This window comes from Lissotriton vulgaris, chromosome 2_1, assembly GCF_964263255.1.
Source record: "Lissotriton vulgaris chromosome 2_1, aLisVul1.2, whole genome shotgun sequence".
Lineage (NCBI taxonomy): Eukaryota > Metazoa > Chordata > Amphibia > Caudata > Salamandridae > Lissotriton > Lissotriton vulgaris.
This window is the reverse complement of record NC_141687.1, coordinates 85,124,842-85,146,112: the sequence shown is the minus strand read 5'-3', so window position 1 is coordinate 85,146,112 and position 21,271 is coordinate 85,124,842. Positions and strand designations below refer to the sequence as shown.

General features: G+C 43.7%; 1 protein-coding gene across 1 annotated transcript in view; it reads right to left on the bottom strand.

The window, feature by feature from the left end:
- Window positions 1-15,980, bottom strand: part of LOC147729613 (germ cell-specific gene 1-like protein) — a 157,908-nt gene extending 141,928 nt beyond the window's left edge. Inside the window, exons 1-2 of the mRNA XM_086958466.1 lie at window positions 15,851-15,980; window positions 4,537-4,646 (exon numbers count right to left, since the gene is read on the bottom strand). Of these exons, the coding sequence (XP_086814592.1) occupies window positions 4,537-4,646; window positions 15,851-15,908 (168 nt within the window). The 5' untranslated portion in view covers window positions 15,909-15,980. The remainder of the gene's footprint in view (window positions 1-4,536; window positions 4,647-15,850) is intronic.
- Window positions 15,981-21,271: the final 5,291 nt, after the last annotated feature.

The window sequence follows — 21,271 nt, the reverse complement described above, 5'->3', positions numbered from 1 at the left end:
AGTTTTCAGTTTTTGGGTAAAGGGGCATTTTTAGGGTTCAGTGTCAGTTTTTAGTTTTTGGGTAAAGGGGCATTTTTAGGGTTCAGGGTCCGTTTTCAGTTTTTGGGTAAAGGGACATTTTTAGGGTTCAGGGTCAGTTTTTAGTTTTTGGCTAAAGGGGTATTTTTAGGGTCCAGGGTCAGTTTTGGGTTTTTTGGTAAAGGGGTATATTTTAGGGTTCAGGGTCAACAAATAAGATTGTAAAAAATTATTTTTATTATTTTCATTTATTATTTAATTATTATAATTTAATTTAAGTATTTTTAAGTATATTTTAGTAATTAAAATTTAAAATTAATTTAATTTAACACTGTTTTTAATAAAGTCGATATTTTTTACATCTATATTATTGTTAACGATATTTTGTACTCGATATTTTTGTACTTACCTGTTTGTAGATACAAACTCGATATTTTGACTGTCGATATTTTGTCGACGATATTTTGGCAAGTCGATATTTTGTCCCTCGATATTATTTCAGTGATCCGTGCCCTACTGCCGTAGGGCTCTGTACTTAGAATATCTTACCAAGACACACTTGGATCGCAACCCCCTCTTATTGTCCTTGAGTTGAGACACCCACAAACCACCAATCCCAACCCGTCAGCTCAGCAATGTCACCCTGGAGGATCCGATCTTCCGGGACTCACACGTGACCACCCTCTGTAACTACCTGACTGAGGATGCAGGTACCACCTCTTCCTACATGACCAAATGGGAGGAAACAACAGGAACATGTCCTGGATGACCTGCACAAAAAGAGTCGTGTGACCCACCGGGGCGTGTATTTGGGCATAGGAGGAGAGAAAGAAATTGTAGATGATTCTAGAATGGCTACTGGATTTTGACTAAAAGCAATAAATCAACAGGATGCACAATGAGCAAGATAAAATGGGGTGGTTACACACATGATTTGCTAATCATCACAGGCATCCCATCACTGGTAGACAAGGCGGGACAGGCGGTATATACACAGGTCGCAATTAGCAAAGTCTTCTTCACATGCTTTGCAGACCTTTACCCGACTGGACCGGACACCGCTCAAAAAGACATGCATTCCTACACTATCGCTGGCGCGACTGATAGTCTAAAGCGGGACATGGCTACCTTGCTTGGCGGGGCTTTCCCAAAGACCAGAGGTCAAGGAGGTTATCAAATCCCTACTGAGTGGAAAAGTATCGGGTACGGAGGGACTATCAAAAGAGTTTTACTTGAATTTGTCCGATATCCTAACCCCCAAACCATGACAAAACTTTTAAACGCTGTGAGGGATAGCAGTACCCTTCCTTCTACTATCCGCGAAGTTCTATTTGTACCCTTGCTCAAAAGGGACAAAGAAGTGGACCAGCCTACCTCGAATGGACCACTATCGATTCTCCACGTAGATAATAAAATGTTAAGTAAGATTCTGGTAAATCAACTTACCCCTCACCTTCAGTCTCTAATACACCCAGACCAATAGGGATTCATTACAACGCATAGCACGGTTCCGAATATCCATAGGTTTATTCATGTTGCACTCTCCCAGTTGTCGGAATACCCCAGGGTTATGGTGCTTGCAATCGATATTGAAAAGGCCTTCGACTCCCTCAACTGGAGCTTCTTATACACTGTCAGGGGCAGCGTGGGACTTGGCCGATGATCCGTCACCTGGACGAAACTCTTATATTCCTCTCACACCGGGAGTTAAAACTAGGCAGTTTATCTCTGATCCATTCAGGAAAGGTCGGGGTTATTCACTTGGTTGTGCCTGAAAGCGCACCTTTGTTCATATCACTCGATGTGGATAATATGCTACTGTATCTCAGGAGGGAATACTCTACTGTGCAAGGCACTTGTGCAGCTCTTGCTGTACTTGCTGGAGTATCTGTACTCGGGGTGAACTGTAGTAAGCCTAGTGCCTGTTACGAGCACTAGATTGGGAAGACAGACCCCCGGAGCTGCGAATAGAAATAAGCTGGGAACTATACACCTTCCATTACTCAGGGGTGCAAATGTATCAAACTGAGGCATAATTGTTCATGGGCAAAATATTGGCGACGCTCCATCTACCAGGTGGGGTGTTGTTTGCCTGTGGTGGGCCACGCTACCCAAGCAAAAATGGTGGTCCTCCCACTCTTATTATTCTCTTTTGCTGCTCTAACAGTCCACATCCCCAGGGCCATTTTTTGGAGTATTAGTGACTTTGCTCTGGCATAACATGCTTTGTAGGGTCTCACTGGCTATGCTCCTGGTTCCAGCTGTTGAGGGGAGTTAGCGTTGCCTGACTTCGAGCTTTACTACTTGGCTACACAACTGGTCTGGGTGGTAGGCTGTGGGGAGTTTCCCACAGTATACTGGGAGCGGAGTCAGCGGAGACCACAAGCTAGGGGACGTCTTACTTCAGTTACTCCTGCGGCCGCACATTGTAAGCCGGCGGATATGGAAAGTATATTCATCACAACACTCCAATACACTTCGACACACGCCCTCCAGCAGACCCATTGTACGCTACCCTATGCTCTCAACTCGCCGCTAAGGGCCCTGATGTCATTGGACCCCCGCGCTGATTGGTATGAGTCATGGGATTGTAGGGATGCTGGAGCCACACCTTGGGGGATCTCTACGAGATTGATACATTCAAAGACCTCCAGGTCTTGGTGGACACATTCAATCCCTGACCCCACCACTGCTTACTCTATGGCTCCATTGAGGCTGCAATTCACTCTCAAAGAGGGCTCAGTGCTACCGGAACACCGGTACACGCAGCATACCATCCTATATGCACAATATAAGGGAAGACTAAGGTAATAACACCACTCTATAATGCACTGGTACAACAAGCTAAGGTTCATCTGCGAGACCTTTGGCTCGTCGGATAGATGACATAGCTACCCAACGCAAAAACAAGGACTGGGACAACATCCTCGAGGCGGATCCCCGAGTCTCCAGGGATGCCGGGTTCAAACTGATTACATTTAATTTCCTCCATAGAGCTTACCTCACAGCGAAGAAGATAAACACAGTGTTCCAGACATATGTGCCTCATGACCCAAATGTACCATGGATGGTGCAGACTCTTCCCATATGGCATTCTGTTCACTATGTGACTCAGGCCACCGATTGGCCCATGCTCACAACACCAGATTTAATACCTTCTCAACCTCTTCCCCTGGCCGAAGGGGAAACTCATCACGACTAACTTTATTGATTTGGCATTGACCTTGGCTCTACGCCAAAGTGCCATGGATTGGCAGAAGCCTGAACATCAGACACTGGCAGACGGAGGTCTTTAAGTGGGCTTCATGTGAGGGGGTGAACCTGCGCACAGAAGCGAGCTCGGAATCCCCTCCCCGGAGCAAGCCATAACTTGGGATACCAGTCTACGAATCTACCTCGTTTAGATACATCCGGTACTCTTCTCTCCCCCCAGACGGTGGAACAGACGGGCGCGGACTGATACCCTACCCCCTCGAGTGGGGCTGGGTCCGACACCCCCAGAGTGCCTCCACTTTACCCTCTCTTTTAGGTAGTTAAGCCCATATCTCTTTCCTCCTGCCTCCCTGTCATACACCCTGACATGGATACAGTACACCACACTTCCCAGCCTAGATCACCTGAGCCCATGACAGGGGCACCCTGACTAACTCCAGCAAATTGTTAAGTTGTTAACTTGTTTAGACTTTAACACAAACCCATACTACTCCTTGAAGGCAGACTAGGACCAAGAAGCAATGCCTACCTTCTGCATGACTTACACACGCAGCATCGGCTGTAGTCACTATGGACTACTCTGAATTTACCTACATCACCTGAGTTGTTTCCACTTCATTCAATGCGCTCTTTTTCAAAATAATAAAATTGAGTTATAAGAAAAAAGAGATGGTAGGAAGGCGGAGCATTCAGAAAGAAAAATATTATGTAGGGCACTGGCGGAAGAATTTTGTGTTGACTGAAGAGAGGAAATCAATGATTTGCAGTTTTCCCACTGGTAGAGAACTTTGAGTTAATGTATACCAGAGTTCATGCTTTCCCAGTTTCCACTTTATGTTGATTTTGTATTTGTTTATTTGCAGAGAAGGGAGGTGTGTTATTATGTTATAAATTAATTATTACAGTGCAGGATCAGTGGCAGAAACACCTAACCACACTGGGACAGTGTGTTTAGAGGTTGCCACAGTGATTGGGTGACGTCACGGCGTTCCAGGGAGGTTGAGGTTAGTTTCCTAGCAAGCACTGTTTCTGGTTACTTACTACTTTCGATCCTACCTTCACTTCAAGCAAGTGCATGGCTGAGATGATATAGTTGATCAAGTTCTTACAAGAGAAGGCTACACATGTTAAATGTACTGTTTCAGGCTGTCTTCCAAGTACATGAAACACAGTCTGATCCCAGAGTGAAACCAACATGTGCCTGTGTGTGAAGAAAGCATTGTGTTGCTAGACCGCTCTCCTGTGCCTCTAGCACTGGAGAACAGACATCCATACTCAGAGTAAAGAACGTGAAAAGATAGCCACCTTCCTCCTGTTGTGCAGCGGCTGCAAGTCCCTGGCCTTCTGGCAGCAGCAGTGGTCAATCTCCTTCGCCTTGGGTATTTTTATTGCATTCTCATGGGCACTTTCCATTCCTGCAAATGGTCAGAAAGGAGATTCTTGGTTACTTTGGGTTGGTTCTCTCAATGCATCACTGCAGTGCCTTAACTAATCAAATGAGACATACTTTAAAAATATATTTTTATTCGTTTTTTATATCCCACAAGAACAATACAACACAACATGCCACCATCATACTTGCATCCGCATCCAGAGTAAACGGACTGGCTACCATACTAGGTCACGGGACAAGTCTATTGCGGGTCCACCTCCCCAATCCCATCCGATCTCAATCCTGGTTTTCCTTCTCCTCGGTTGTCTCAGGGCACTCCTCTTCCCAGGGGCACCCTGAGGGGACTCGCTATTATCCCCATACTCGCTGAAATTTCCTCGGGTAGTGCCATGCCTCACAGACCACACTTTATGCTTCCAGACCGCGCATCATACCCTACCCCAACTGGAACCCAGCGGGGTAGACGAGGTCAAGGCTCCCCAGTTTACTGGCTATGTCCCTTTTGGCTGCACAGAAGCTCAGTACACACAATATGAGGTGCTTCCTGTGGATGTCAACATATCCTGGTATTCCTAAACTATTTGTAAACTGCTGAATAAACTGCTGTATAAATTGGATGTTAGCCCCCAAGACCCCTGCCAGCACAGCAATTACCTCCTTCCAGTATGTCTGTATATATGGGCAGGACCGGAGAATATGAAAAAATGTGCCCCTCTCCTCCCCACACCTCACACGATTGGGGTTCACTGCCCGGCCCCTTGTGCATGGGCGTGGTCTGGAGCAATATGTCCTGTGCAGGAGCTTGAGTTGTATAAGCCTGTAACTAGCTTTAATTGGCACTTCCTGTGGATGCATCAACACAGCCTCCCAATCTACGTACTCAATAGCACCCAAATCCGCTTCCCACCTGGCTCTCTGCGGCCAGAGGTTGTCTAGTCTGTTGTTTAGAAGGGTGCGATACATTAAGGAAATGTCCCTAGAAGGCAGGTCGTCCTGAAGTATCCTTGTTTCCAAGGGGCTACTGTCTTACAGCTCGTTCCACTTTATACCCTCAGTGAGCAGGGCATGACATATTTGGATATAGCGAAAGACTCAAGTGTCATGGCGGTCCAACTCGGCCTGTTGATCCTGGAAGGATTTAATCCCTCCATTCCCTCCCAGGTCCCCGAAAATAGATATTCCAATGCTGTCCCACAGGAGCAACCTGGGCAGCTCCTTGAACTCTCTCAGAGTTGTCGATCCACAGCGGATGAATAGGGAGAGAAAGATCGTTCATGTTGCCACTAGTTGAGAGATTAAAGGGATTAACTGGCCAAATGGAGAAGTTAGAAAAAGATTTAGGGGATATCAAAGCGGCAATTATAGATCCCTCCAAACCTGAACTAGAGCCCAATCACCCTGTACCATCTCTAAATACCGTTGCTCGGAAGGGTACCAAAACCACGTCCTTGCCCAAACCGAAACCCCGCAAAATATTAACCACTAACGCTGAAGCGATAAATAGTAGGAATAAGGCCAAGAAGATACAAGAGGGGGCAATATTAGACAAACCAGGAAATGGACCATTATTACACCCTCCCACAAAAACCTCTAAACCCATTGAGCAAGAAAAAATTGTTAGGACACTCCCAGCGAAGAAACCCAGAGTAGAGCTGCCCCCGGAAGCGGCGCCATTTGTTGCAGTCCTGACCGGGGTACCAGCACTTGTGGATGGATGTGCAGAAGACCAACGTGGGCTAAAAAATAAAGTCATACATTGGCTGGGGCAGAATTGCCCACTTCCACCAGATATAAACGGGGCAATACTTAACGTTAGACGTTTAGCTTGGTTGGGGAAAAGAATTAAGGGCTTAGCGGGTGACATTGTCATCATAAATTTTCAAGATGACAGAGTAGTCAGGTACATTGTAAATGGGTTTCCACAAAACGTGGGCAACGCCATCACTATACGTGATTTAACTTACTTTTACCCAAGAGGAATAGTTGCCCCGAGACCCAACCATAGGCCTTTGAGTTACCAACAGAACAATCATGTAACCCCCTTATTCAGCCATCAGAAACTGGGTCGTGGGCACTCTACTCAGAGACAAGATGGCTATTTTAGACCCATTTTTTACCATCAGCAGAACAACCAAGCAACCCCCTCATACTGCCCCAGGAATTTTGGTTTTGGGCCACCCATTCAGAGGCAGGATGATTATCCTAGACCACCTACGTTCCATCAAAGTGATTATTATTGGCCCACTTTTAAACGCTTTGCAGCACTAGCGGACATGGAGGGTGTCGACTGACTCTGTTCAGGGGATATAGCAGATAATCTTGCAGCTGAAAAGGGCCTCTGCTCAACTATAAAGTCGCCCCGTAATCTGTAAGGTGCATGTTTCCCCCCTAAAGATTAATTATCCCCAAAAATTAGCGCACGTTGATTTGAGCAAAGATAAGGGGCAACCAGCCCACGCACAAGTTCCAGGCAGGGGAGACATAAGGGGGAAGGTGGCCAATGAGGCAGTTAGAATGGTGTCTTGGAATATCGCTGGTTTGGCCACTAAAATTAGCAACAAAGAATGGTGCCCATAATCTGTTTAGAGGAAACATAGGGTGCATGACTGTGTCTACCATAGGTTTTGTACAGGAAGGCTATCCATCCTGTACAAAATCCCTTAGCTATGCACACCTCAAAGCTTGTCCTATTTTGTATGTGTGCAGCACAGTGCAGCATGCATGCAAAGCCGAAAAAAAAGGAGAAATCAAAACATTTCGCCTTTTAATGCCGTTTTCCAGCGGCGTTAATTTTTGGCACTAAACCTCATCTACATTTGTTAGTAGATGGGTTTTAGCATCAAAAAGCCTGGGTGGCTGCTTGGGAAGGCCCAGGTACCACTCATGTATTGCCTCATTGACGCAAAGTAATGTAAAGCAGCACTTTGCGCTGCTCTGCGTTGCTTTCTCATACAAACCAACGGTAATACCAATTAGCGATTTATTTGTTGATCTCCAAAGAGGTTTAGCGGTGGGTTAGCGTTACAAAAGTAATGGTAATCCGACACTAAACCTTTGTGAATCTGGGCCAAAATGCAGATAAAAGTCCAGGTTTTTACATGAGATCTTACCCTGCTCACAAATTTGTGCCCTGCACATATTTCTTGGTTTATTGGCGCAAAGCGCGAAAGGGCTTTAAGTTTTGCTCAGAAGCCGGCATTATTGAAGGACGGGTGCCAGTATGCCAAGGCTCCAGAGTCTTGATTCCACCTCATACCTCTTTAACCCACCATCAAACACTCCTTACCTCTTTATCCCACTGTTGCAGGTACTTTCTCATCCATGCAGTCTCCCTTTGCCATTGTTTTCCCAATTTCTCTTCCAGTTATTTTTATACAAGAAATCATGTAACAATAGTAGGTTCCATTTTTTTTCTCAGATTAATATTATAATTTTTACAACTGGTATCAGAAGAATAGAGGTTTGGCTCTCGGCTTGCGGTTAATAGTTGTTGTTAGTGTTCTCCCGCGTTCCACTAAAGTACTACAGGAGTTTGTTAACATTATTTTAACTGCACTGCATAATGCCGAGTATTAAGAAACTGACAAGCCCTACTCCTATTGCCCAAATGAACGTCTATGGAAGTTAAACTTTTAGTAAAAAGTATTTGTGACACTTTTTGCTAATGTTTCTTATACTATACACCTTTTTTCCGTTTTTTTTCTTTCGTTTTTTGGATTTTAAATGTATTCATATTCCCAAATTTACAAATGTGTACACAACTTTTATTATTCTTTATATTTTAATATTTTATCAAGTATCAACATGACGTTTGTATGTTACGGTTTTAATTAACTGTATAATAAATAAATAAATAAAAACTGCGGGGGTCCTCTTTTATGTGCTCTTACATTTCTTTATGAACCGGACCAAAACTCCAAAGTACAAAGACCTATCTATGTTCACTAGTCGTATATGCATATTCCCCTGAATGTTTCTAGTTTACATGTTTAGGGGCAAATTCACAAAGACATGTAAGAGCAAGTAAAAGAGTACTACAGGGGCACCTCATTACAGGCTCCAGAATGCCTTGTGAACAGCCCCCCGTTTTTTACATCTAGCAACTACGCATGTGTGACTTCACAAAACACACCTGCCTGAAACTCTTGTACTTTTACACAGCTAAAATGCAATAATGCAGTATACAACAAAGTATGAGGGGAAAGAGTGGCAGCAAATAAACTCTACATGAGGTAAAGAGGCGAGCCCAGGCAGGACAGGAGCCTCCCCCCCCCCCCCCCTCCCTACCAGCCAGGGATTTGTGGCTGATAATTGGATGTGTCACACGTGTAATTGCCAATTGGCAACCGAGTTGCTCTACAGTGGGCTTACGGTGACACTTCCCATCTCAGCTGACTTTATATTTCCTCTAACATTGGTGTATCTTCCCTAGCAGTGTGATGTCACCAGAACTCACCCACGCGTTGTGAGTGATATTTGATTAGTGGGTGACTGACCACGAAGCGTTTCATTGGAAGACCAGGCAGTGCCTGGACACTCCTCAAAGCATTAGGACAGGGTGGGGAAGAGGGACAAGTGGCGAAGATTTGATTATGAATCTGCAATCCTCACACTCTTCCACCCCACAGTCCTGAGGACCCACCCTGCAGCCTGTGGGATCTGTGTCTTGGGCCTCTGTGACACTGCTTGAGCATTGCAAACATCACTTCCGGGTGAAGGGCCAGGATATGCACACCTTCAGGGCAAGGAGGAGCAGCAGCTGTTGTGAAGGTGAAATCCTCGGAGCGTTACCTTTTCATACTGCTTCGACGATGATGACAGCAAAGAGTAGGATTCCGAAAAATGAGGTTAATGGATAATTAATCGGAGCAATTATTTATTTGTCATGCCATCAGTAAGTGTCAACTAGGACCTCAAGCGGATGCATCGTTAGACAAATCACTGAACTGGAAGAAAATACATTAGTTCATGGCATCATTTAATTTTTGTCTGCTTGTACTAAGTTCTGTGTTGACTTTCTGAAGTCTCAGTAAGAATAGATAGATAGATAGATAGATAGATAGATAGATAGATAGATAGATAGATAGATAGATAGATAGATAGATAGATAGATAGATAGATAGACAGACAGACAGACAGACAGACAGACAGACAGACAGACAGACAGACAGACAGACAGACAGACAGACAGACAGACAGACAGACAGACAGACAGACAGACAGACAGACAGACAGACAGACAGACAGACAGACAGACAGACAGACAGACAGACAGACAGACAGATAGATAGATAGATAGATAGATAGATAGATAGATAGATAGATAGATAGATAGATAGATAGATAGATAGATAGATAGATAGATAGATAGATAGATAGACAGAGGGTGATAGATAGAGTGAGGGCGATAGATAGATAGATAGATAGATAGATAGATAGATAGATAGATAGATAGATAGATAGATAGATAGATAGATAGATAGATAGATAGATAGATAGATAGATAGATAGATAGATAGATAGATAGATAGATAGATAGATAGACAGATAGATAGACAGACAGAGGGTGATAGATAGAGTGAGGGCGATAGATAGATAGATAGATAGATAGATAGATAGATAGATAGATAGATAGATAGATAGATAGATAGATAGATAGATAGATAGATAGATAGATAGATAGATAGATAGATAGATAGATAGATAGATAGATAGATAGATAGATAGATAGATAGATAGATAGATAGATAGATAGATAGATAGATAGAGTGAGGGTGATAGATAGATAGATAGATAGATAGATAGATAGATAGATAGATAGATAGATAGATAGATAGATAGATAGATAGATAGATAGATAGATAGATAGATAGATAGATAGATAGATAGACAGACAGAGGGTGATAGATAGAGTGAGGGCGATAGATAGATAGATAGATAGATAGATAGCTAGATAGATAGATAGATAGATAGATAGATAGATAGATAGATAGATAGATAGATAGATAGATAGATAGATAGATAGATAGATAGATAGATAGATAGATAGATAGATAGACAGACAGACAGACAGACAGACAGACAGACAGACAGACAGACAGACAGACAGACAGACAGACAGATAGATAGATAGATAGATAGATAGATAGATAGATAGATAGATAGATAGATAGATAGATAGATAGATAGATAGATAGATAGATAGATAGATAGATAGATAGAGTGAGGGCGATAGATAGATAGATAGATAGATAGATAGATAGATAGATAGATAGATAGATAGATAGATAGATAGATAGATAGATAGATAGATAGATAGATAGATAGATAGATAGATAGACAGAGGGTGATAGATAGAGTGAGGGCGATAGATAGATAGATAGATAGATAGATAGATAGATAGATAGATAGATAGATAGATAGATAGATAGATAGATAGATAGATAGATAGATAGATAGATAGATAGATAGATAGATAGATAGATAGATAGATAGATAGATAGATAGATAGATAGATAGATAGAGTGAGTGAGTGAGTGAGTGAGTGAGGGCGATAGATAGAGACATACATAGATACACACACACACTTATATATATATATACATCTGATATTGTATGTTAATGTGCAGATTGTAATATACTAGAATAGAATAGAATATCTTTATTCGATTGTTTACATGTAACAATCATAAAAGAACATTTCATACAAATTAGTCCATACAATGATAAAAATAGGGAGAGTAGTATTACAGCAAGACATTCACAAGCGTATACACAATGATATGGTTAAAAAGAATAAAATACATTAAAAGTGAGAGTGCAATCAGCAGCTGGGTTGGTTACCCTTCCATGCTTTTTCTATATTTAACTGCGAGTTTTAAGAAACTACATACAAACATGGTACATTCGCTGTTTAGCATTTGAAGGTGACACAGTGCAGGTCTGTATTGTGCAAAATTCAGGTGCTTAAGTAAAGGTTTTAAAAACAGGTTTCGGGGGAGTGTATAAAACTGACAAAAAAATAAAAAGTGTGCCAGATCTTGCGGAGACTTGTTGTCGCAGCCGCAAGCTGGCAACACTTGTCCTCTGTGCGCTCCACTTGGTACAGCTAGTAAAAAATGGAACATGTCAAATCGGAACCTTGTTAATAAAAAACGGTCATAACCAGACATGGGCCAGGGCAGGTAGGGTTCCATATATAAACAGGTTTTGGTTAAGGCATACTGTCTCACACTGCTTTTCTTGTATTCATTTTCCTCCCGTGTCATACACCTAGACAGCATAAAAGTGTTCCTTACAAAGGTTACATCAGTTTTTGTTATTGTTTCGGGGGATAAAAAGAAATCTGGTCGGCCTAATTCAAAAAGCCACGTTCTTACGTATTTTATCCATGGGATCTTAAGTCTGCCATCCCACTGTAGTGCCTCTTGAAGAATGCTTCTGGTGAGAGGTATGGCTGTGTTAAGCCAGCTATTCAGCCAGCATAACAAGGGGTTCACTGCCAGCTTATCACTTAGATGTGGAATGCCAAGTTCCTCATGTACCGGAAAGTTGGCCGTCCCCCTGGGTAACCTTAGGACCTTTTTTAAGAAGTTATTCTCAGTAACTTCAAGGGCACCTAGTGATTCTGATCCCCAGATTTCACTTCCGTAACGTGCGATAGCGGTGCTTTTGGCTTGATATAACTTCAAGACAGCAGCCACCGGGCTATTGCCCATTTTTCTAGTGAAGTCCAGTATTGCTGCGTTGGCCCGCGCTACCTCGCCCTTTTTCTTTTGTATTGCTGGTGCCCAAGTTAGTTTGTGGTCAAAAAGAACACCAAGGTACGAGAAGGTCTTTGTGGTGGGTATTCTATCTCCATTTACAGAGTGAGGATATACTTTTTTTGGAGATACACCTGCCACCATTGTAAAGGATTTTGAGTTATTGATGCTCAGGCCACGGGAGTTCATGAAGTCATTAAAAGAATCTAGCAAGATTTGGAGACCAAGCGCCGTTCTAGATATTAACACGGCGTCGTCCGCATATAATAGGACCGGTATGCCCTTCTTGCCAATGTAAGGAAAGTCTGTACCAGTTTTTAGTAGGTGCTCCTCCAACTCATTAATATAAAGATTAAAAAGAAAAGGGGCAAGGATGCATCCTTGTCTGACACCTCGGGTTATTCTAAAATCTCTGGTTACCTTTAAGTCATGGGTGTAACGGACGTTTGCTCTTGTGTCCGAGTGGAGGTCAACAAGAAGGTTGACCAGGTTTTGTTCCACCCCCATTTTTAACAGCACCTCCCATAGCCTGATTCTGTCTACGCAGTCAAACGCGGACGATAAATCCATAAAGGCCATATGGATCGTCCCTTTTCTTGCTAGGGTGTATTTACTATTTATTAAATATAGGTTCAGACATTGGGTTATCGTGGAGTGGCCTGGTCTGAACCCATATTGTATTGGGGACAGTATGTTATTATCATCGGCCCAGGCTGTTAGTCTGTTTAGGATAATACCCCCCACCACCTTTGTGACTGAGTTAATCAGGGATATGGGTCTGTAACATGTAACACTACCACGATCACCCTTCTTAAAAACAGGGACTATGGTGGAGGACCCCCAGGCTTTTGGGCAACCAGCCAAAATACCTGCATTTACAACTGCGGTAATGACTGGTGCCTATAAAGAAATGTTTGATTTAAATAGGTCGGGTGGTATACCATCGGGTCCAGGTGCTTTGTTACAGGTTAATCCTAGATAGATAGATAGATAGATAGATAGATAGATAGATAGATAGATAGATAGATAGATAGATAGATAGATAGATAGATAGATAGATAGATAGATAGATAGATAGATAGATAGATAGATAGATAGATAGATAGACAGACAGACAGAGGGTGATAGATAGAGTGAGGGCGATAGATAGATAGATAGATAGATAGATAGATAGATAGATAGATAGATAGATAGATAGATAGATAGATAGATAGATAGATAGATAGATAGATAGATAGATAGATAGATAGATAGATAGATAGATAGATAGATAGAGTGAGTGAGTGAGTGAGGGCGATAGATGGAGACATACATAGATACACACACACACTTATATATATATATACATCTGATATTGTATGTTAATGTGCAGATTGTAATATACTATTTGTGCCAGCAGTTGTTTCGTGTGCAGTAGTTAGACAGCAAGTTGTGTAACCCTAACCACAGCACAGGGGGGTAAACATGTGCAGTTAGAGAATAACATGATAACCTGTCCTTGGGAGTATGGCCCCAATGAAGTTTCTTTTGTAAAGTGATTCCAGAATAGAATCTGTGAGGCATTAAGCATTATTTTTTTCAACCACTTTAGTTGTACTATAATAATAATTAGGCTTCGTGGATTTTTCATTCTGCCGGCATAATTTCACATCATTGCTGTATTTCACACGATACTTGTTACATGTAATTTTTAAAATTAAGCCAGTAAACCACGACACATAATTTTAATTTTGTTTAGGTCAAATCCTATTAAGGAACAACTGGAACGACTCGAATGAATGGAACGTGAGCAGTAGTTGTTTGCTGCACTTGAATTATTTGCGCAATTTTTTATTGTGAAATATATTCTCCTGTCCCAAGTGAATTAGTAGGACGCATTTCACTGTAAAATATTTGCGTTTTTCAGAACTTCGTGTAATTTTTATGAAATTTCCCATAATATTGCAAATGAAATTCTGCGACTTTCACACCCAGTAATGATAGTGATATGGAATTTGACATATACACTGTCGTAATTAACGTGCGATCCCAAAAAGATATATATTTTGAAATTGTAAATTTAGAACCATCAGTATTTAAATCACTTACTGCAATCATCAGATGAAATTCATATTTTCTACTTTTCGATTTTTTTCTCCCTTTTTTATACCAAACTTGTCTATCCCTCCCCCTGTCCCCCTGTAGTATTTGTTTTGTGATGTCTTGAAGGCTCTCAAACAGAAACACAAACAAGCTGAATCAGAGGTTACTGCTGCCAGAAAGAAAAATATACTTTTCATCTATCTGGTAAAGTATTCCCGCTTTTATTTATATTTTAACTATTTTTAACCGTTTTAATATTGTATTAGTGAAAAGTATTTTATGTAGTTAAAAGAGCATATTTGTAATGCTTACGCCCTCTACAACGGTAATGGTGAATTTGGTACATTTGGTACTTAACTTAGTATGAGATATTAGCAGCATGGAGATTGGCATTATATTGTATATGTTTTATGAGGCACCTCGACATACTGGAAAAAAATGTCCCATTTCGATGTACCACTATAAGTTGTTGCTGACAGGCTTGACGTTGCCAAGGCTCGTTGGATCTGCCTCTTTGGGGTTACCGGTGTGCAAAGCAAGCCTTTGAGACACGTCACCTGTCACGTGGGTGGCCTTGCACACCACGACATCTACTACACGACGTTGCTTATGCGCTGCCCCTTTGCACCGCACGGCTTCCTTCCTCTCCCTCGAAAAACTGAGATAGACCTGGCCTAGGCCAGTCAGCGACATCAAATACAGTCCTCGCCAAGAGACCGACGTGGGACATCGATCAACAAATCAGTGACCTTATAAAGCGCGACTACTCACCCCTGAGGGTCTCAAGCCGCTGTAAAAATACAAAACACAGGACCACACTGGTACTTGTCTGCAGGCACTTCCGGTGTGTAAGGAACAGTTCTTAACAATAAAAGGTATGCGACAATCATTCGATAGAATACGGCAAAAAGGCTGTGGTGCACACGGTTCCTCACAGAATCAATGACGATGCCACACACACTTTCACAGGGTCTTACGCACACACGGTCACAGACACGCACCCTCTCAGCTTTCTTCACGCACATAGCGCTGCGTCACATTGTCAGGTGCGCTGCTACAAACTATTGTGTTACACACGCAACGCTATCTTAGCAACACACACTCATGTGTATGGTCACACACCTCACATAAACTGGCGCATTATTCCTGTGACACACCAGCACCGAAACACAAAAATATGGGGGGCGGGGCAAGATAATGAGTTGGGGTACCGGAGGCCCCCATACATCACAGATATCCATACGCCGTTGGTCCCTAGCCCCCCTCCCCCCAAGGGTGGGGTCCACCTGCGTTGGCAGGACCTCCATTACGCACCTGTGGCACACCGCCCCACACCCTCACACACACTTGTCACAAACTCACGCACTGGCGCCGCACCCACCTTGCATAGGCTGCTTCTGGGCGCTATTTTCGAGCCAGACCAACCATTCGGACTTCATTCGCCGGCTCTGAGGAGTTTCTTGTTGCGGCCGGGGGTCCCCACGCCTCCTCTCCCGCCGCACTCCCTCTGCTCCCGGCCTCCGGCCCACCACTGTAATCCCGCGGCCCACCCGGCTTCCTGATTAAGGCGGGAGCAGCTGTCGTGGGAGCACACGCGGCCTAATCCTCGGAGCAATCAGCCTCCAGCTGTGCGGGGGAATAGAGCCCTTTATCATCATTAGGGCCTGTCTTATAGGAAGAGGAGATGGGCAGGGTGGCAGACAGCCCGCTTGCTCCTCTGCACCCAGGCGGGGTCTCGGGAAGGTCCCTGCGACCGCCACCAGGTACATATGCAAACATATCATGTAACGTGCAACACTGCTCACACCTCAGGTGCATGCACAATCACCAGTTACACATACAAACATATCACCATGTAACGTGCAATCACCACTCACACCTCAGGTCCATGCACAATCACAGTTACACCTTCAATCACAATAACATCATGTAACGTGCAATCACCATTCACACATGTGACCACCACCTCAGGTGCATGCACAATCACCGTTTCAGTTACAATCATAACATCATGTAACGTGCAACCACCACTCACACCTGAGGTGCATGCACAATCCCGTTACATATGCAATCATAACATCATGTACACGTGCAATGACCATTTACACCTGAGGTGCATGCACAATCACCAGTTACACATGCAATCATAACATCATGTTCACGTGCAATCACCATTCACACCTGAGGTGCATGTACAATCCCCAGTTACACATTCAATCATAACATCATGTAACGTGCTATCACCGTTGATACCTGTGACCACCACTTCAGGTGCATGTACAGTCACCGCCTCATGCACCTACATAATCATGATCACATGCACTTGTGCAATTACCGCCACATGTACCTGTGTAACTACCACCAGCCCCAGCAATCATCATGCACACCCGTGACCCCTACCTCAGTTGCATGTACAATCACTACCTCAAGTATGTGTGCAACCACACCTACATGAGCAATCAGCACCACATGCATCTGTGCAATTACCGCCACGTGGACCTGTGTAACCAGCACCAACATCTGCAATCCCCATGCACACATGATTGTACAACCATCACATGCATATTCAGTTCCAACTCACACATGCAATCACCACAACATGTACCTGTGCATTACCTCCTCCTTCCCAGTCATTATCTATGAAGTGACTCTCCCTCCAGGATACAGGAAACAACAGGAATTTCTGAAATGAACCCCCTCTACTGAGTGCCATGAAGTGGCTTGCATTCCCAGAGTCTTTTATCCCTGTATCTGAGAGGGGACTTCAGGAGTAGCTATAATGTTTCTGCTGGGCCTGGACCCTTTTTTTAATTTTAGGTCTCGCCTGGTATTAGCAGCGCGTATGAGCTACTTACGCCATGCCAGAGCTTCTTGGAATTAATACAGTTCCAGAAGTTGTGTCTCTGCTCCGCCTGCAATTTTCATTAGTGCACGTCGTTTGTTGTCATGGATTATGCAAAACATAGTGTAATGATTACACCTGAGACATTTTAATCCCTCCTGGTTTGAGGTTCTGTAAATTCTGTTTTGTCCCTTGAGGTTATGGTTCCGTTACGATTTTGGTGATGTACGGTATTTAGTAAGTACGGCTAATATGGAGTGAATTCGTCACGTTAACTAGCGAGTTCATTACGTATTCAGAGAATTTGTCTGGATTATGGGTTCCATTTTGTCCGTGCCTCCATTTTGTGTTGCCATCACGTAGGCCCGTGGAGGTAACCAAACGAACAAAGCTGCATGGGCTTCGTTGTTCATGCACTTATTAACTAGGCCTTTTCCTGACTCTAAGGTGAACTGTAAGAAACTGACTCCTTCACCTGAAACTGACCTCGCTAAGCCAATTTCCTTGGTTGACCGTTGTCTGAGATTGCCAATCAATGTTCAGGACATCGTTAACTTTTAGGTTCTTTACACATGCCTTATCTTGCTCGTTATCTGTCATTGTTTCCTTTCTATGTTTCTTCATTACATGTATTGTGCTTTCAATTATGGGTTTGTCCGGCTAGTGGAGATTGGATTTGGGACATTCCCAATAATTGTCAGATAGACAACATTGCATGGTCATTGACAAATGTTATCTGGCTTTGCCACCTCTTCTTCCGAATGCGACAAATGACCCTGAAAAGGATCCTTTGATGTCGCATTTGTTGAGATTACCACCCCCATATGTGCAGAGTGCTGCGGCACCTCCGCGACCCCCAGTTGTTCAACCCCCTGGTGTTGTTCAGCCACCAGCTCTTCCCCAGGTGGTTCTTCCTCCATTGGCGCAGCCTCCTCTAGGGCCGCGAACTTTGCTAACAGTTCTGCCTCAAACTCCTTTGCCTTCCTCTCCTTTACCTTCAACTTCCTTTGCTACGGACCCTACGTCTCTGTCACCTCAAAACACTTTGTCTCCTGTCCTTATGTCAACTTCTTCTCCTTCTACTCGAAAACAAATGGCTGAGACTGTTGCCAGTCTTTTGTCTCCACTCTTTGGGTCACGAAATAGGACCCCGGTTTCGGAACGTAAGCAGAGTCGTAGTCAGCTCCTGGTCCCAAAGAGCAGGCAGTATTGGATCTTTTGGCTCGTAGATGGGTTTTAAATGTTTCTAGGTATAATTTACAAGCGGTTATGGATGTTTTCTTACAGTGGGATCCGCCTAAGCAAAGGTATGTTTTTGATGTAATGTGTACTTTTCTTCGTGAAGAATGGGAAAATAATGAGTTGGGTCCGATTCCGCAGGAAGTGCTTGATGTTCAGTCTGATTTGCTAAAGCAGAGGTCTTCAAACTTTTGGATGCCGAGACCCCCCTGTCAACATTTTGAGGCGTAAGGACCCCCCTGACAAAAAATTCTAATCCTGTAGGCAGGGCTACTAGAATTATGAGGCAATTGAGGACCAAATTACGCGACAAGCTTGACTAAATTGTGTGGGAAGAAAATGTAAGTGGTGTTATGTGATGCCGCGTATTTTGAGATAGCATTGCTTTATTATTTTGTAATTTTTTACACACAGTAACACTGAGGAAAGATTTCACCCCATCACTACCTGTTTATAACCAAAATATAGCAATTAACATCAGAAAGATTTCTAGTCAACCTTTGAGAAGGGCCTTCCACTCCGCAGGAATATGTGCTGCCACTTTAGAAGCTCACCTGGCCCTGGCCAGGAGAGGCAGGCGTCCCTTAAAAACCTGGCAGTTTTGTGCAGAGTTAAGCAGTTTACCCATGCAGCTTTCCTCTCACCCCCTCCCTTCCATCCATCTCTTCTCTCCTAACCCTGGATCCTTCTCTCACTTTGCAGGCCATTTTCTTGCACCCTTTTTACAACATCTGAACTCTCCCCATTCAACCTCTCACTTTAATAATGCACCTCATCTCTCGATAGCACCTTTCTGAGAAACATTTCATTTTTTTATAGCGCTACTCATAGTTTATTCAAACTCAGTTCTGTGATCTGCATGGTGCACGTTCTTTGTAGCAGGCACATTAACCCTCTCCACACTGTGTGGGTGACAAGAGTGCCTGTGTGAGTGCACGGTGAGCGATGCAACAGTGCGAGAGTAGGGTAAGAGGAGTGACTGCAGGGTGAGTGAGGTGGCGTATGAATTTATGAATTTGGGTGCGGGTGAAAGTTCAGAATGGGACAAATGAATGTATGATTACTGATGGGCTTGTTTATTGAGCAGTGAGGGGGTCAGGTGAGTGAAGTGTCACATGAGTGCAGGATGAGTAGTGTACTTGTGTGACTGCAGGGTGAGGTATAGGGTGAACAGCGCAAGTGCATTGTGAGTGCAGAGTGATCACTGTGAGTGCAGGGTGAGCGGGTGAATGGTGTGAGTGCATGGAGATCAATGTGAGTGCAGAGAGATCACTGTGAGTGCAGGTTGAGCTGGTCAATTCTGTGAGTGCATGGGGATCAATGTGAGGGCATTGTGATTACTGTGAGTGCAGGGTGATCAGTGTGAGTGCACAGTGAGCGTGAAAGTGAAGGGCGAGAATGAGGAGCGAGTTGTCTGAATGCAGGGTGCATTTCCATACACTTGAAGTAATTCAGTGTGTTCTTGACGGCGGCGTAGGGTTTAAGATCTAAGTTAAACTATTGCGGCATTAATCGGGGATCAAGGGTGGAGGAAATAAATAATGTGCTGATCCTGCAACAAACTTACAGTCCTATGGTTAGGGTTGCCAGCAGATTATTTTGATGGCACAGTCGGTACAAAAATAAGCAGACACCTAAAGCTGTATTTTAAGCACTTATCTGTGCATACTTCGAACAACACATATAAATGGAAAGCACTTTTAATTGTGTTCTAGGGCTGCCTCAATGATACCTGACTGACAAAGAGAAAAAAGACAGAAAAGTCACATAACTAATGCATAAATACTTTTGTATTTAAAAGTCTATTTAGTGTCTAGAGGAGATCTTTGCAGGCTCTTTAAACAAAACAACAGGCATTTTTCTTTTGGCAAACCCTACTTTATATTCCTTTCCATTAAATACATTTTCACACTACAGCATAAATTGTAAAATACAAATGTAAGGAACAGGCACAGTGGGGGCCCAGGGGGTACGGAAACCAGGAAAAAAGACAGCCTCTGTAATCAGTTAACAAAGGCATGTAAATATGCAAATGGTCTTTAAAGACCTGTGAAAAACTCGGGCCTGCTGGAGATGACTCCAGACACTGCCCAGCCAAGCCCCCAGCTCGAGTTACACTGCAGCAGCAGCCAGGCTGAGAGACACCACGAGGGAGGAGGGGGGCTGAACTGAAGCCCTTCGGCCTGGGAAGAAATATGACTGTGAAGTCGCGACCCCCTTTGCATCGCTCCACGGCCCCCCTGGGGGTCGCGCCCCACAGTTTGAAGACCCCTATGCTAAAGGGACGATAGTGGGTCCCGATGTTGAGGAAGCGGTAGAGACGCTTCTTGCGTTTAGGTGTAGACTTCCTTCTCAGTCGTTGTTTGAACCTGATCCTTCTGTTAGGAGAAAAGTGAAGCAGTACCCGATGAGAGAGGTTCCCCCTGTATGGAGAGAGGAAGTTTTGGCTGATGCCGCTCATGGTATTGCAAAAAACAATTTGATGGACAGAATGTAGATCAATGTCTTACATTCACCCCAGTACAAGGATCTGGGCCTAAATCCATCGTTTTTTGCACTCCACACCACCCTGGGTTAGATAATGGCTTTATGCAAATCAGCTCTGACCCTGTGCCCCATGGGAACAGTCCAGTCCGAACTACACAGCCATATCTTTCCCAGACCGGAATCAAGCATCCGAGGACCGGCCCGGTTTCGAGGTAACATCTCTCATCAGCCCGG